Genomic DNA, 16022 nt, shown 5'->3' on the forward strand with positions numbered 1-16022 from the left:
CTTACATCTGATCAACCATGAGTAACACTTACCATTACTTCCTCTTAACCAACTGGTTAGTACAACACAGTAAAGAGTGAACCTTTGTAAGCATTAACCAGGTGAAGGCTAGTATCAGTCTCTATGCTTTAATAAAGATTTAATAATTCCTCCCATGGTTTCAAACTTCTGTTAATTCTTACTGGAATTATTTGTGTTTATTTAAGGGAAACATGATGGAACTGTAAAAGGCAGAGAGTACTTCCGCTGCAAACCACGACATGGGATATTTGTTCGTCCTGAATGTGTCACTAAAACACCAGCTCCAACAAAGATATGCAGTAGCAGTTCACGATCTCAGGTATCATCCACCATGGACACACGGAAGAGTTCGGTTCTGCAGAAGGCACCCTCTTCCAAAGCAGAGGCAGAATCCTTCTGTCAGTCAGGAGATGCAGCAGCTTCTGCTTTTTCTAGAAAACAGGAGATCAGGAAGTCTTGGATTAACTGAAGCTGCAGTTTTGTTCTTGTTTTTGCACTTGCTGCACACATCACTGTGTAGACATTTTTTCAAAGTAATTGTATAGTTTTTAATTTGTTACTGAATGTTTGAGTCATGGGCATAATTCTCTGGTTCTTTTAAAAAAATAAGTAATATATATATATTGAGTGTGTATCATTTGCCTGCCTAAAGGCAAACATGCCTGCACACTAAATTAAAGTCAGGCTGAAATCCTAAATTCTCTTACCTGGGAGCAAGCCCCATTGAACTCAGTAGGTTTACTTCTGAATTGAAATGTAAAGGATTGTGCTGTTTGTAAATAAAACTGTGAGGTACTTGACCATTTGCTACTTAACACATTAGATCATACAAAATATTGTGTGGGAGGGCAATGGGATGTAAATATGTATCTGAGGGGAAATCTACCATATGCTGTTACTTACCAAAGAACATGTATTAGAATGATACACTTGCTGTTTATATCTTGGGTTGTATTGTATATGTTTGTTTTACTTGATAGCTTGGTGCCATATTTCTACAAGTTAACACCAGGCACCACGCTGCCTTATATCCTGTGTTTATTAAGCACACTGAAGAGACTGCTATCATTTTGTTTTCTATTTTGTCTTCCTATAGGCCTGCCACTGTGCCAATTTGACATTTATTGAAAATATTAACAATGCCTAAAGTTTATGTGTTAGGCATTTTTCATGTGCCAACCAGGTAATCTGGATGCAGAAACAGTATTACTGCAAAGGAGAAGGTGGACAAAATTTTCAACAAATGGCTTTTCTTTTTTTAATCGGGGAAATGCAAAGCAGCAGTAGTGGATCACAATTACAAATCATGCACTGTTTGTTACTGGCAATGACCAATCTCAGATGAAATGTTCAGAAGTGATTTAATCTGTAAAGTTCATTTTTAATTGTGGATTTGTATTATGTGTTCGAAATGTTGGGGAACTATTCCATGTATAGATACTGTCTTGAATATTTGTAAAGTAGAAAATGGTAAAAAGGAAATATAAGAATGGCCTGCTGTATTCTTTATATTTTAGAAAGAAATTGAGATAATGGGACCTTACAGACAAGTTGCTGCTGTTCTTCGATTTATATGTATAGTAAGCTAACTCCTAGTATTTTGCAATTACTGTAAAGTGTAATTTATATTATATTTCTGCTATACTGTATTTAATTGGTACAGAACATTTGTGTGTTAGAATACAGATGGTTTACTTCAGATTTTATAAATGTTTCTGCCTATTTGACTTCATATTCTGTAATATAAGACTTGAACAGATATATTGCTTAATTGGTTACTAATTCATAGCTTCACATATGCTGCATTTACCTTTTATATACATACTGAAAAGATAATACAGTATTAAATGAGGTATATTCATCACCGGTCTCATCAAAAGCCCCTGCCAGGTAGTAAATGTTCTTCACATAAATTATGGGAAATATATAATGCTTGATACTTCCAATTTATGAATTGTTCAGATTATTAATATGGCTACAATTCCATTAGCAGTTCTTCATTCCAACAATAAATTTAGCCATACTTCTTTTCTATACTGGCTGCAACATCAGTGTAATGTGGAGTAAACTACTACTGTTCATTACACTAGCCATATTTGGATGTTGCATTAAACTGACCTGAATAATTCTAACATTTTTCGGAAACTCTGATGCTCTCCTTTTCTCCTTCCATGCAGCCAGGAGGCATTTGGAAACTTTTGGTTTTGGTTAAGTATGGTTTGTCTTGTTCAGACGTGACAAACTCTAGATAATTGGCTTATTTTAAATGTCAAATAAATGTTTGTAAAACTGGTTTATTTAAACAAACCAAAATTAATGATAAGCATAATTCATAGTTTAGACAATTCAACAAGCTGTTGTTAACTGAAAGTAGAAGTGAACGTTTCTGAAACCCTCCTAGCCATGTGTGGGGTAGAGGGAAGACTGTAGTCTTGTTCATGTCTTACTAAACTATACAATGGTACCTCAGATTACATATGCTTCAGGTTACATACGCTTCAGGTTACAGACTCCGCTAACCCAGAAATAGTACCTCGGGTTAAGAACTTTGCTTCAGGATGAGAACAGAACCAACGGCGTGGCGACAGCGGGAGGCCCCATTAGCTAAAGTGGTGCTTCAGGTTAAGAATAGTTTCAGGTTAAGAACGGACCTCCGGAACGAATTAAGTACTTAACCCGAGGTACCACTGTAGTTTGGATGCATTTGGATGTCAAGCATACTGTGATGAAGTCCTTTATTGCTGAAATAGATTGCTTTTTGAGAAGGTAGGTATGAATACATCAGTATAAAGCACAGTTCTACTGAAACAAAAATATTTTGTAATCTGTAATAAATATTCAGAGAGTACTGCAAATTATAGAATAATGACTGCTTAAGTGATCTTAGTGTTCAGATTACTTGAGCATGTTTCTAAACCTGATTTTGGCAGAAGTCTTCAAAGGGGCATATAGTTTGTGCACACAATTCTATTTATATTATGCAGAGCTGGGACTTTGTTAAGAGCTTTAGATTAAAAATTGTCAAATTACTACACTACATGAAAGATTGCTTTTAGTTAATGCACCAGTTATGTTTTGCACTCAACCTGTCTCATTAAAGCATACACAATAATTTGTTTTGTTGGAATAGGTAACCTATGTATTTTTTTTAGTCTTGAGGCTGTTGGTCCATTAGGGGGCAAAGGTTTGGGGGGGACGGGACATGCTAACAAAAAATAGATATGACCATTTAAAAATTCAAAAATAATGTCACAACAAATTCTAATGCAGAGTTTACAGACTTTGTGAACTTCTTCCTCTTCATTTTTTTCTTTTCATGCAAAAGTTGACAATTTGCAGCTATGGGACAGCAGAAGCCAAACAATGTTCCACTGTCCTTGAAACTATTGAGTCTGTTTCTTTAGCTGTGTTTATCTAAGACTAATGCAGATTCATTTCAACTAGATGGTGTCTGGTAACCTAATACCCCTAAATTAGGGTTGCCATATTTCAAAAAGTAAAAAATAATAAAAACCACTGAGCCTCTTGGGCTTGCCGATCAGAAGGTCAGTGGTTCGAATCCCCATGACGGGACCCCGTTGCTCAGTCCCAGCTCCTGCCAACCATAGCTGTCAACTTTTCCCTTTTCTTGCGAGGAATCCTATTTGGAATAAGGGAATTTCCCTTTAAAAAAGGGAAACGTTGACAGCTGTGTGCCAACCTAGCAGTTCGAAAGCACACAAAAAAGTGCAAGTAGATAAATAGGTATCGCTCTGGCAAGAAGGTAAATGGTATTTCCGTGTGCTGCTCTGGTTTCGGTGTTCTGTTGCGCCAGAAGCGGCTTATGGTGGCCACATCCATGGAGGTGGGATGAAGAAGATAAACTGAGCTTGAATCCTAACAAGACAGGCACTATGGGAGAGTGGTTCCCATGTGAGAGAAATTGGTCCACTGCCTGCCCTGGATGGAGTTGCACACCCCCTGAAGCAGCAGGTACGGAGTTTGGCAGCGCTTCTGGATTGTTATCAGGCAGGCATCTTCACTGTAATCTTTTACGTGCCCACTTTAAACATTTTTGTTTAGTCTACCCACACATGTAGAAGTTATAGCTATTGTTGATTTTAATCATATGTTTAATACCTGTTTTTAAACCCCCCCCCCAATAATTTAATGGTTTATATGTATTGTAAACAGCTCACCAACACATTCGGGCTGCAAATCTTTCAGTATTGAGCTAAGCAATATGAATCCCTATATTTGCATACACTTTCAGATCTTTAACCAGGCCTTTTGGGTTGTGACTTTAAAAATGTGCTGGGGAGTGGTTTATTCATTGACTTGTTTCTTGTTTTTACTTTAATTACGCATTTCGTTGGTTTCTATATTGTGATTTTATGTTGCAACCGCCTCGAGACCTGCGCGGTATACAAAGAAGGATTAATAATAACAATGTGCTTGTTTCCAACATAATTGTGAAACGTGTTTTTTAAACTCTAAAACACATCGATTTCAAAAGCCTCTGGGAGCGAGTTCTAACGCGATTTCAAATGCAACCCTATACGTGCCAATGAAGAAGAGGGGGCGGGTGGGCTTTGCCTCCACAGCGCCCGACGCCTCGGGCACCATAGTAACCTCTCATCAGGCCCGGAGCCGGGAGAGGGCGACGTGCTGGGCTCCACGCAGGCCTCTCTCCTCGCGCCCCTCGGAGGCCGCTCCTTCGCCTCGCCTCGCCCGTCGCCGCCGCTCCTGTTCCTGCTGCTCGGCCTGGCGGGGCGGGACCTCACGAGGCGGGCGGCTGGGTTGCGGTGCTGGCGGTGGTGAGTAGCGGCGGGCCGAGGGCGAGGGGCGCAGGTGAGGGTCTCAGGCCCTCGGAGAGCGGCTTCTCGGCTGCTTTCCTCGGCCAGCTGCCTTTCCCTCCGTGGCGACGGCGGGCCTCGCGCCTTTCCCCTCCGTTCCTTAGTAACCTTCAGGGCGGAGGAAACACATGGGAGAAAACGTTTCCTCGCCCCGATATTCACGGAAGCCACCAGGAAGTGTATGTGTATTTGTATGTATATACGTGTGTGTGTTTGTATATATATACACACACATTGTGAGTATAGGAGCCTATACTCCCTAGGGACTGAGGTCCCTACGCCCCCCCTAATATTTGAGGGGGCTGCCCACCCCTAAAGTTGATGGGCATTGCCATTCCAATAGTGTGTGTGTGCAACGTCATGTAATCGATTATGTGGGGTGGGACTTACCTGTCCTTCCTCCCCCCCCCCCATATTTTATTCAAGTTGGAATGTGTGGCGGGGGGGGGGGGTGTTTCCCCAGGCCTCTTCCTTCACTCTTTCATCAGGAACAGAAGTTGCTCTAATAAAAGGCATGGTGCTTCTCGTTGTGTCCCCCCCCTTACCCCCTCTCCTCATTTTACATCGAAAGGGGTCCATCAGCTGCATAGATCCTAAATTTAAAGGGGCGCTTATGTAAAAATAAAAAGGGCTTCCTAGGCTTGGCTCTGCAGATCCAGGTGCTGTTACTTCTGTTTTGTGTATGTAGCTAAAGAAACCAGATCCAGGTGCTGTTACTTCTGTTTTGTGTATGTAGCTAAGGAAACTAGCACAGGTACAAAATAGAGTTTTTCCCAACCCGACAGATAGTCAGTTAAGACTGGATTTCAGCATAGGTCTTTGTGGTCCAGTTTCAGAGGCAAGCATACCAGTGCTAACATGGATCTCCAGGTATTGCTCTCTTTTTTCTTAGCAGCGTTATGTTTTTATATCCTGCCTTCCAAATATTTCAGGTGGTTTCCCATCCAGATGCTAAGTAGATTCAGGCTTACTTGGCTTCTGATGGCATTGTTTCACCTCCAGAATATGCCCGCCCCCAGCCTCTGCCACGTACCTCCCCCCACCCCACCCTAGACCTGAAACAAACTGTTTGGGATTTAACCTGGCTACTGTTAAAAGTGCTCTGTACTTGGTACGTAATGTTTTGAGAGCAGAAATGTCCATGTCCTGGTGAATGAGACTTTATTAAATATGGTGAAACTGTTTTCATCTGTTATATGCTAGTTGGCATCCTAAGTATCATTAGCCGGAGATCTTTGTAGCAAGCAAACCTTCAGAGTTTGTTTTGATCCAATTTGCCTAGCCTAGAGAGACCTGCATGGCTCAACTAATAGTTTTTAAAATGTTCTAGCAGCTTGTATAAATCAGTACATAATAGTATTGCCTTCAGACAATAGACAAGGTTTTCCAGAACAAGGCAGCTCACTCCTGGGATAGGGGAACATCAGGTTAGGAAGCCTGGTAGAGTTTTTGTATGTGAATCAATCAGGATGGGGAAATTGCAACTCTTAGTTTCTGTGAAATGTGGCAAATATGGCTGGAGAATATCCAGTTGAAAGGTATATGTAATTAAAAACTTTGCTTACACAGGCAGTTTAGGACTAGAAGAGAATTCCTGTTTACAATGGAATTTTAATAGTCCCAGTGAAGATAAAATACACACTGTAAAGTGTTGTAGAAAAGCACTTGGGAATCATCTCATATACTTTGTTTAATCCATGCCCCACAGTGAAATTGATTAAAGAACTCGCGGACAAAACGTTAATTTGGCCCCACTGTTGTCAAAGGCTAGGTTAAAGAACAGAGCCTTTCTGCTATGGCCTGCAATTCAAAGTCCACATTCTTCAATTTTGCAGCAATTGCAACTAGCAACAGACACACAGAAGTGTAGGTAGTCTTCTTTCTTCCCATTCTAGCCCTAAAGAAGTTGTCAGTACCATGAGTGTTGCTCTTCTACCACTCATGCTGGCCTTCCTGTTAGAATCTTCCCTCAGCTAAGTCTCCAGCTGTTAAGCTAAAGTGTATTGCAGAAATAGCTCTCTCTTTCTGAGCACAGTGGCAAGTATTTAAACAACCCAATGAGGAAGCAGGACACTAATCACAATGGAAGGGGGGTCCCAGATAACTCCAGAGGCAGACAGCAGATGGAGTTTCCTTTGCTGTCTTGTCAAATACATTCAGATTTTTTAATTTAACTTTCTTCCATGTTAGGACTGTAAGGAATCCTGATGAATCTTTTCCACTTTACCACAAGAAGGCTGGTTTCTCAAGTATATTGTGGACTGAAACCTGCTTCTTCCAAGAAACAAAGGACGTGCTTTGAAATGGCCCGACCAAGTTCAAGTAAGATAAGATTCTGCCCATGCTGTATATTTGTTTTCGTGTCCACACACAATATGATTTCTGTGAACTGATTATTTTTGTTCCTGTTGTAAATAATGAATCTTGAAATCTTAAAAGTTTGAAACCTTCCATTTGAATCACTTGGTTTGGAGAGCTGTGTTGGTGAAGATGATTGTACAGATGATGAGATTTGTTTAATTACTCCTATTTTTAAAAATGTAGCTTATTAAATTTAAGGAGACATCTATTCACCTTCCTGTTTAAGAGTAGAACTGCATGCTGTCTTTACAAATGTGTGTGCCTCAAGTCCGTCTGTGGAAAAAGGGAGTAATTGTAAGGGAGACTCTGTAAAAGGAAAAATTCTCCCTTACAAATATTTCCCAACAGCTGGGCTTTCTTCTGGTTTTAGAGCCCAGCTAGATTTAATAACAAAAAAATTAAAAAGATGGAGGAGGAAGAATATTTGTGTTCCTCATAATATGCAACAGGATATTACCAATGTGAGACAGCTTACTTTTTTCAATGTCTGGAAATTCTGTAAGTTGCTAATTCTTTATTTCTAAATCCATTTGAGATTGGTCTTGCTTTTATGGTTCAACATAATTTGTGGTCCTGCTGCTTTTCTTAAAACTGTACTGCATTGTGTTAGCCATGAATATAGAAATGCAATCATAATAGGTGATATCCCAGAAGGCCACTAACTTGTGATCCTAAGAAGGCATCATTAATTTTACAAGAATAAATCAGTTAAAATAGTTAGATCCACACAAAGGAGCTCACCCGTACAACTTTCATTTTTTAAACTTATTTTTTACATTTAAATACCTTAAATAAAATGAGAAGTTGTATTCTGTTATGTTTAGACAAGAGTCTGTATAACCAAGTACTTCAGTTTTGAATATCAGCAGGTCAGGTCTTGTTTCTAAGCACTTTCTAGTTTTGCTATGTAAGATTCCTTAATGAGCTGAAATGGAGGCCTCATAAAGCAAAGCGTACATTCCATTTTATTTAATTTTTTAATCATGAACTGGCTAACCTTTAAAGATCAATAGGGTATATACTTCGGTACACCGAGTTGCATCATGAATGAAATTATTCATGCCCTACAGTTTTGCTTTTTAAAAAAACCCTCCATTTTAGGACTCATCAAACTCTTAAATGTTTCCAGGGTCAACATGTAAACATAATTTTGTGTCAGACATGTCTTCTGATTATGGTCTGCAGAAGTTTTAAGATACAAAATTTAAGCACAGGCAAAACTAGTCAAGCTCAGAGAGACTGTTTTGTCCAGGTCATGCATTCCAGACATCTTTAAAGCTGAGGAGTTTCAAACTTTGGTTTTCCACTTTCAGATAAAAAATAGCTTTTGTATGTGCTTAAAATGTGTCATTTAGAAATAAATCTGACTTTTTCATCTTCTCTTTTTTTTAAAGGTATGGCTGATTTTCGAGAAGTATTTGCTAAAGCAAAGCATATAGCTATTATTACAGGGGCTGGTGTCAGTGCTGAGAGTGGTGTTCCGACCTTCCGAGGTGCAGGGGGCTACTGGAGGAAATGGCAAGCTCAGGTGTGTGCTACTGACCCGTTTCCCCCCCAGGATGCTAAATACTGCTACTTAATAGCCTTTAAGTGCAATTCTACACATATTTACTCATAACTAAACCCTGCTGAGTTTAATGAGGTTTGCTCCCAAACAAGCATAGGACTGCAACCCTAGTAGCTTTGAGGGAATGTAAGGACATAGTTTTATTTGTTTATTAAAACGTTTATTTCTCTCCTTTTCGTCAGGGAGCCCAAGGTATTGTGTATGGTCCTTTCCTTCCTCATTTCATCCTCACAACAACCCTAGGAGGTAGTTAAGGCTCGGAGATACTGGCCTGGTTTGCACAACATGGTAAACCAAACTATGGCTTAGTTAAGGTTGGATATTGTAGCTATAAAGTCATCTTGTAGACTTGGTTCCAAAATGGTGATTTCAGGCTAAATAAGTATCTGCTAGGTCAGAGCTTTTCAAACTTCATATTGGTGACACACTTTTTAGACATGCATCATTTTGTGACACAGTAATTCAGCTTTACTATAAGAATACAGGGAGCGTTCGTGGGACACATCTACACACTGCAGCCAATACACTAATGTGTTGCGACGCACAGTTTAGAAAGCTCTGTGCTAGGTGTTCCTGCTAGATATCAGGTTATACATCTAGGATTCTGGGATAAAGAAACAATTGGCTACAACCCATTTTTAAGAATGTAAAGTCTGACTGCGGTCCAAATCGGTCCCACGCCTTAAACAATACACACAGATTTCCAGATAGGCAGTGAGCAGAAATTAATAGAAACTGGCAGTCTTTATACTGGCCAAGCTAGGGATTGATTTTGGTTGGCATGTTAGATAAAAGACAAAGTAGTTACTGTACAAAGTGGTTATATTTACAGTGGCAGAAAAACGAGGGGATTTTGTGAAGCTGAATGCATTTCAGTGTTATAGTGACACTCTGATCTAAATGTTGCATTGTATGAAAGCCCTATTGATTGGCTTCTCAGTTCTGATCCCGTGTTTTATATTGTTCAATTGAGTTTCTGCTTTGTTATTGCATGTGATATAAAACAAATAAAGGGTGACATTCATCTAAGTTTTACCCTTGAGTAGATTCAATGAAATTAATGAACACAACTAAGTTAGGTCTGTTAATTTCAGTGAGTTTTCTCCGAGTATAACTTAATTTAATACCACCCAAAAGACTTACCTCAATCTAGATTACTCCATTGTTGTCTGTGAAGTACTGAACACACTGAAACACAGTATATAAATGCCAAATATTGTGCTTATGGCTGCTTGCAAATGAATGTGAGGCTTTATGATCAGGTATGGGTGTTCTATTGACAAAGCAACAAATGATTCCTCCCCCTCTACCCCACAGGAACTGGCTACTCCAGAGGCTTTTGCAAGGAATCCCTCTAGGGTGTGGGAATTCTACCATTACCGTAGAGAGCTTATGATGAGTAAACATCCAAACCCTGCACACACTGCCATAGCAGAGTGTGAGGCCAGGCTAAGCAAGCAAGGAAGGAGTGTTGTGGTTATCACGCAGAACATTGATGAGCTCCACAGAAAAGCAGGAACAAAGCACCTCTTAGAAATCCATGGTAAGGAATCCCCAGCAGTGTGTTACAGATATCCCATTCAGCTATCCTTTATAAGATGTTTGTTGATATTTCCAATCATAAAGACATGGAAATTAAAGACCTGAGAATTAGCTATGATGGGACATTTTCCCTCCCAGTTCCTTTCTCAGGTTTCTTTGAAGGCATGCACAAGATGGAACTTGCTTAATTGCAGCTGGAAGACTGAGGGTAAACATGTGATAGAGAAGAATTGCACCTGTATTTTTCCTTTACTGAATTAAAAGCAGAGGAGGGGTTTTGATTGGGAAACAATATTTGTTGTGTTGGAGGAAGTATTAAGCAGAAATGTTGCTTTAATCAAATTGGGAAATTGCATGGCTGCATTTCATTAAAAAAGAAAACACTGGGAAATTCAATAATAGTTCTCCTGTATAATGTGTAAATCAGCCTTGAAAGGCACATTAGAAATTACCATAGAGGGTAGGAACTTAATTAGTAAACAAATCAGGGTCCTGTTAGCTAGGGATGATGGGAGTTGTAGTCCCAAAACATCTGGAGGGCCGAGTTTGCCTATGCCTGTACTAGCATGTTGAGGTGTTTCCCTTTCCCAGTGAAACATCCTTTGTCTGATTGAGCTATTCTTGAAGGATGGAGGTCATTCAAGGGGCTCCATCAGAAAGGGAAAAATAGCAGTGCCCCTGCTTTAGGAATGGGATTCTGCAGATTCTGGCTGTAGTATTTAATTCACTTCTTTTAAGAAGTTTGTTTAGTGCTTCTACAATGCATGATTTTTAGAAGCTAGAAAAGTAGCCTTACTAAATCTGCTGTTGACTATGTACTTTGTAGAATTATAGAATATCTGTGTGTATGACAAGTAGTCAGAAGAACAAATAGTTACTTGGGAAATGGTGAAAATTATTAACCTATGATATTTTATTTATTTTGGCTTGTCTTTTTGCAGCTCCTGTTGCGTAAACATTTCAGTAGTCTCCTTTGGCTAGCCAGTAGGTTGTTTCACTAATAAATATATAATATTCTTCCAGGCTCAAAGTGCTGAATTAGGCAATTTTCAGTTCTTGTAAGAGGTATGAGAATCACACTGCTGGTATGATGTGTTAGAAGTTTTGTATTATCAACTGTGAAGTCCATGTTTAAAATATGGGAATGTTATTTACAGGTAGCTTATTCAAAACCCGATGCACCAGTTGTGGAACTGTGACAGCAAATCACAAGAGTCCAATCTGTCCTGCTTTGGATGGGAAAGGGTAATGGATCTGTGCTGTGTTACCTACAGTTTGTGTCTGTTGGCTCCCAATGTAGACATTTTCTCCTGTCAGATTAGGTGAACATTCAGTAGGTAAGATACTGCATACTTCATAGGGTACTGATCCAGAGGGCCCTTCAACCTTTGGAAGGGGTTTTTCCCCCTGCAGGTGAGGGGCTGATGCTTAAAGGGAATGATTAAAAGCTCCTGTCCTGCTCAAGAGTAGAGCTGCCTTTCACACCAGTCTGGATCCCAGTAATAGAGTTTAAGTAGTCTGCTCTGAGTAGGACCAGCATTGAATCCCACTTGATGAGCAGGATTTACCTAACCAGGCCCATCAGCAGAAGCCTTGAACAATTATTTCTGCTTGCTTATGGGGCTTTGCGTGCCCCTCAAAATTGGCTCTTGGAAGGTTGGGAGAACCCCCAGAACAGTGCAGGGGGGCAGGAGAGGGGGGTTGTTCTATTTCACAAGCTGTGGTGCTTGCACAGAAAAAAGAATTGGAAGAGCATGACATTGAGTTCCACCCCATGTGATGATGATGATGATTACACTTGCAATGTTCACAATCTTTATTTGCATTTATAGTGCTCCAGATCCAGATGCTGAGGACAGCCAGATTCCTGTAGAAGATCTTCCTCGGTGAGTGCTGAGCTGCTGAAGCATTCAAAAATTGCATGCAAAGGAGATGCTCTGTTACTTAACATATTGCAGCAGAATTTGTAATAAACTAGATGAAGATTTTTAATTGCTTTGCTTTCTTCCCAGCTTTGTGGCAGTCTAACATATATCTCCATAATTTTTCTTGGCAGATGTGAAGAATGCAACGGCCTCTTGCGCCCTCACGTTGTATGGTTCGGAGAAACTTTGGATTCTGATATTCTTACAGAGGTTGAAAAAGAACTTGAGATTTGTGATCTTTGTTTGGTGGTAAGTGATTTTTGGTCTGTTTCTTTGTCTTTAATTTGTTAGAGCCTATAACTTAGTATCGGCTCATGCTTCCCAGGAAAGGATTCATGAAGTTAACTGTCAAATATAACAGACATGAAATGTCAATATTTTCACATAGCACAAGGTTGGGCATTTGAGTGGCCCAATTGAGTTGTTCAGTTGATGGCTCAAATATTGTCAACGAATGGTCAGATCTTTTTAAAGCATTCATTAAAATAACAAGCTTCAACAGAGTTTAAACTTGTGGTGATTACAAAAGGAAATTAATTACCAATAAATGTGAAGTTCCCTTTGCATTGAGGCTCTTGTCATATTTTGAAATTTACAGTTTCCAGTAGAATTGGCAGGTTATCACATACCAGTGGCTTTCAGTGGCATATGTATAACTTATTTTACATTACCCACAATACTTATTTTAAGGGCGCACAGAAACATCCTAAACTGTGCTAATCTTTGATCCAACCAGATATGTCTGCAATGGTGTAATAGTAGTCATAGGTAAAGGTACCCCTGACCATTAGGTCCAGTCGCGGACGACTCTGGGGTTGTGGCCCTTATCTCACTCTATAGGCTGAGGGAGCTGGCGTTTGTCCGCAGACAGCTTCTGGGTCATGTGGCCAGCATGACTAAGCCTCTTCTGGCGAACTAGAGCAGTGCAAGGAAACGCCGTTTACTTTCATGCCGGAGCGGTACTTATTTATCTACTTGCACTTGACGTGCTTTCAAACTGCTAGGTGGGCAGGAACAACAGGAGCTCACCCCGTCACGGGGATTCGAACCGCCAACCTTCTGATCGGCAGGCCCTAGGCTCTGTGGTTTAGACCACAGCGCCACCAGCGTCCCGCAGCTGGTTTACAAACCCTTTTTTTAAAAGATCAATGCAGTCCTCAAGCTATAGTATGATTAATGTTGAAAAATGTAGGGCGCTCCCAATGATGGTTGAAAAAATGTGATAGCTGCAACAAGCCAAAGTTTTGGGCAGCTAGGTTAATGCTTATGAACCACTGCATTTTCTTCTCTTTCTCAGGTTGGAACGTCCTCTATAGTATATCCTGCTGCTATGTTTGCTCCCCAGGTATCTGCCAGAGGAGTGGCAGTTGCAGAATTCAACATGCAAAGCACCCCGGCCACAGATAGGTTCAGGTAGCACCCTAATATTCTTTAGAACTAGTAAATGCCATTATCTGCAGAATCAATTAAAATGTAAAACCTGCTGTATCTAAAATGTTTGCTAGCAAAGGCAATGCAATTTTCTCACTTGCAGCCTAATCTGCAGACCAGCAAATTTGCCATTAAACTTCTTAAACTCCATAGAAATAAATGGGATATCAAACAAATGTAAAAGATTTACTGGTTTATGGAAGGGGGGATAGGTAAAAGGACTAACAATGTTCTGATATTTGTTTAGGGTTAGGGTTTTGGAATTATTTGCCGAAGTACAATTATATTTGATTAAATACTATTTATATCCTGATTCTGTTTCAGGTTTCATTTCTCAGGTCCCTGTGGAACCACGCTGCCCCCAGCACTTGCACGCCATGAAACTGAGATAATCTCATGAACATTTATCAGCAACACAGGAAAAAACCCAGCTGCTCATTCAGCAGGGTGCAAGCATAAGAGAAACGTGGGACTTGTAGAAAACATCATGCCTGCAAGTGAGCAATAGGATTTAAGGGTGACAGTGAAGAAAATAGATCACGATTTTCCAGTTGGTTACAAGAATGAGCAAAGCAAAAGAGTTGTCATGGTCAAGGACATTGGATAAGCAGTTATATTTTTGTTAGACAAAAACAATTTATGTGAAATGAGAGCATAAAATGCCAACAGTTCAAAAGAAGACATTTGTGCCCTGAAATATTAGACTACATATTTGGCAAATCATAATGGGGAGGGACCTCATCATGACCTTACACTTCTTTGTGACTACACAAAACAATTTTATAAACCAACTGTAAAATTCTGAGAAAGGTAAGAGTAAGCAAATGGGGCAAATGACAGCTTTTCATATAGCCTATACTCCAGTTTTTGTAGGAAAATGGTAAACAAGGTGGTTTTTTTCATGAAGCAGTGCAATCCTCTAAAAAGGTTTACTTCCAGGATGGTGTACATTTCTTTGTGGTGATCAGTATGAGAAAACAATTAAAGGAACATAGGTAGCAGCATCCATGTGCAATGTATACATGCTTAATTTCTTCTCGCTCTTGGACTTGTATGAATGTATCTGTGGGTTTGTTTTATTAGTCTTTTACTTGTTTTGTCTACTGTTCTAAGTCACTAAGATAAGATAAACCAATGCTTTGTCTGTTTTGTTCCAAAGCAGTTTTCCTATCAAAACATCAATATGTATTAGCAGATCTCATTATATAATTAGTGCTGAAGTAGATACCACACTAACCATGTCTGCACTTCCTCTCAACTATGATAAAACATCAGTAACTGGGAAATGGAATAGAACGCAATGCTGAGTTACTGTGAAACAGAACTTCCAACTTTTTGATTATAATATGGGTCTGCAGTTTTCTTTTTTAAATTTAATATTAATATATAATATATAGAAGAATTTTGGAGTAATCAGTGTGCTTCACATATATTATCATTATCCATCAATTGTAAGAGGCTTTGTCATGAGCAAAGTTTCTGGAGCTACAAGGAATATAAGCTCTCTCAAAATTTGAAGTCAGTTTAAGCTAACATCCCCCAACCCCCATAAACAAACGGCCTAGAAGGGGAAGCCAGCAGGGCTTATGCTGGCACCATCTGCCAGAATGAGAAAGGAGTATAGCCTTGCACATGGTGCATTCATGCCAGTTTGGTGCTCAAAGATGTGCACCACCCTCAATCTTAGAACAATCATGTTGAAGAAATGTTAGATGGCAGCTTGGTGCATCGAAAGCTACATGGCAGCATTCTACATGGTTATATGGGAGCAAACACAATGGAATTTACATTTGGGTAAGCATGGATAGGCTTGTGTTGTTTTAGTATATGCTTTTGCCACGTTTCTTTGGGCTAGTGCCTAAGCGCAGTTGCATTCTGGATATTGGAATCTTTGGCAGCAGATCAGAAATGGAGTGGTTTCTGCTGCGCAGACGCCTTATGCCCTAACAATGCGAGGGGAAATTATGTGATTTGTACTGTTCACAAAAGAAAATAAACTATGTATTAATCCGAAAACAGAATCACTGGTATCTAATTGACTAAATCCCTTGGTTGCTGCGTATGGAACTCAGACTGCCCCTTTCACCTCTTTCTGCATTTTCCCTGTCCAGAGGTGGAATCCAAGCTTTAAGCGTAGCTGTGACTGGACACCAGGGTGTCCATCCAGAAGCATGAACTGGCAACAAATAGCACTTTCTGTTCTTTCTAACTTGGGTCCTGTTGTGTGGGCATGTGTGTTGGGGTGGGGCATTTGCTGTAACAATCCCGATGCAAACTGTTAAATACACCCGTACTTCAGGGTGGGGGGAAGCTTGTGCTGAGAGGGGATTGTGGTCGCTT

The 16022-nt window shown here is 40.0% G+C and overlaps 2 protein-coding genes across 12 annotated transcripts in view; both read left to right on the forward strand.

The window, feature by feature from the left end:
- KIF13A (kinesin family member 13A) overlaps positions 1-1731 on the forward strand; it is a 74156-nt gene extending 72425 nt beyond the window's left edge. For all 8 annotated transcript variants that reach the window (XM_083518894.1, XM_083518897.1, XM_083518893.1 and 5 more), the window contains one exon: positions 207-1731. In XM_083518894.1, coding sequence (XP_083375020.1) covers positions 207-490 — 284 coding nt within the window. In that variant the 3' untranslated portion in view covers positions 491-1731. The remainder of the gene's footprint in view (positions 1-206) is intronic.
- A 2109-nt stretch (positions 1732-3840) lies between these two features.
- On the forward strand, positions 3841-15703 carry SIRT5 (sirtuin 5). 4 transcript variants are annotated; one of them, XM_083519667.1, is made up of 9 exons: positions 3841-3993; positions 7047-7178; positions 8612-8745; positions 10102-10327; positions 11484-11571; positions 12159-12212; positions 12383-12500; positions 13549-13664; positions 14007-15703. In XM_083519667.1, exons 2-9 carry the CDS (start codon positions 7064-7066, stop codon positions 14080-14082), a joined length of 927 nt encoding a protein of 308 aa, XP_083375793.1. In that variant the 5' UTR covers positions 3841-3993; positions 7047-7063; the 3' UTR covers positions 14083-15703. The 4 variants fall into 4 exon arrangements, with proteins under 4 accessions (XP_083375793.1, XP_083375791.1, XP_083375794.1 ...); XM_083519665.1 differs by lacking the exon at positions 3841-3993 and adding an exon at positions 4607-4817; XM_083519668.1 differs by lacking the exon at positions 3841-3993 and adding an exon at positions 4702-5035.
- The last annotated feature ends 319 nt before the right edge of the window (positions 15704-16022 follow it).

The sequence above is a fragment of the Podarcis liolepis genome, assembly GCF_965112155.1.
Source record: "Podarcis liolepis genome assembly, chromosome: 8".
NCBI classification, from domain to species: Eukaryota; Metazoa; Chordata; class Lepidosauria; order Squamata; family Lacertidae; genus Podarcis; species Podarcis liolepis.

Coding starts and splice junctions, on each gene's coding strand:
- SIRT5 (XM_083519667.1), top strand. CDS start 7,064: ATGAATCTTTTCCACTTTACCACAAGAAGGCTGGTTTCTCAAGTATAT. Junction 7,179..8,611: donor AATGGCCCGACCAAGTTCAA/GTAAGATAAGAT, acceptor TTTTTTTTAAAG/GTATGGCTGATTTTCGAGAA. Junction 11,572..12,158: donor CCTGCTTTGGATGGGAAAGG/GTAATGGATCTG, acceptor TTGCATTTATAG/TGCTCCAGATCCAGATGCTG.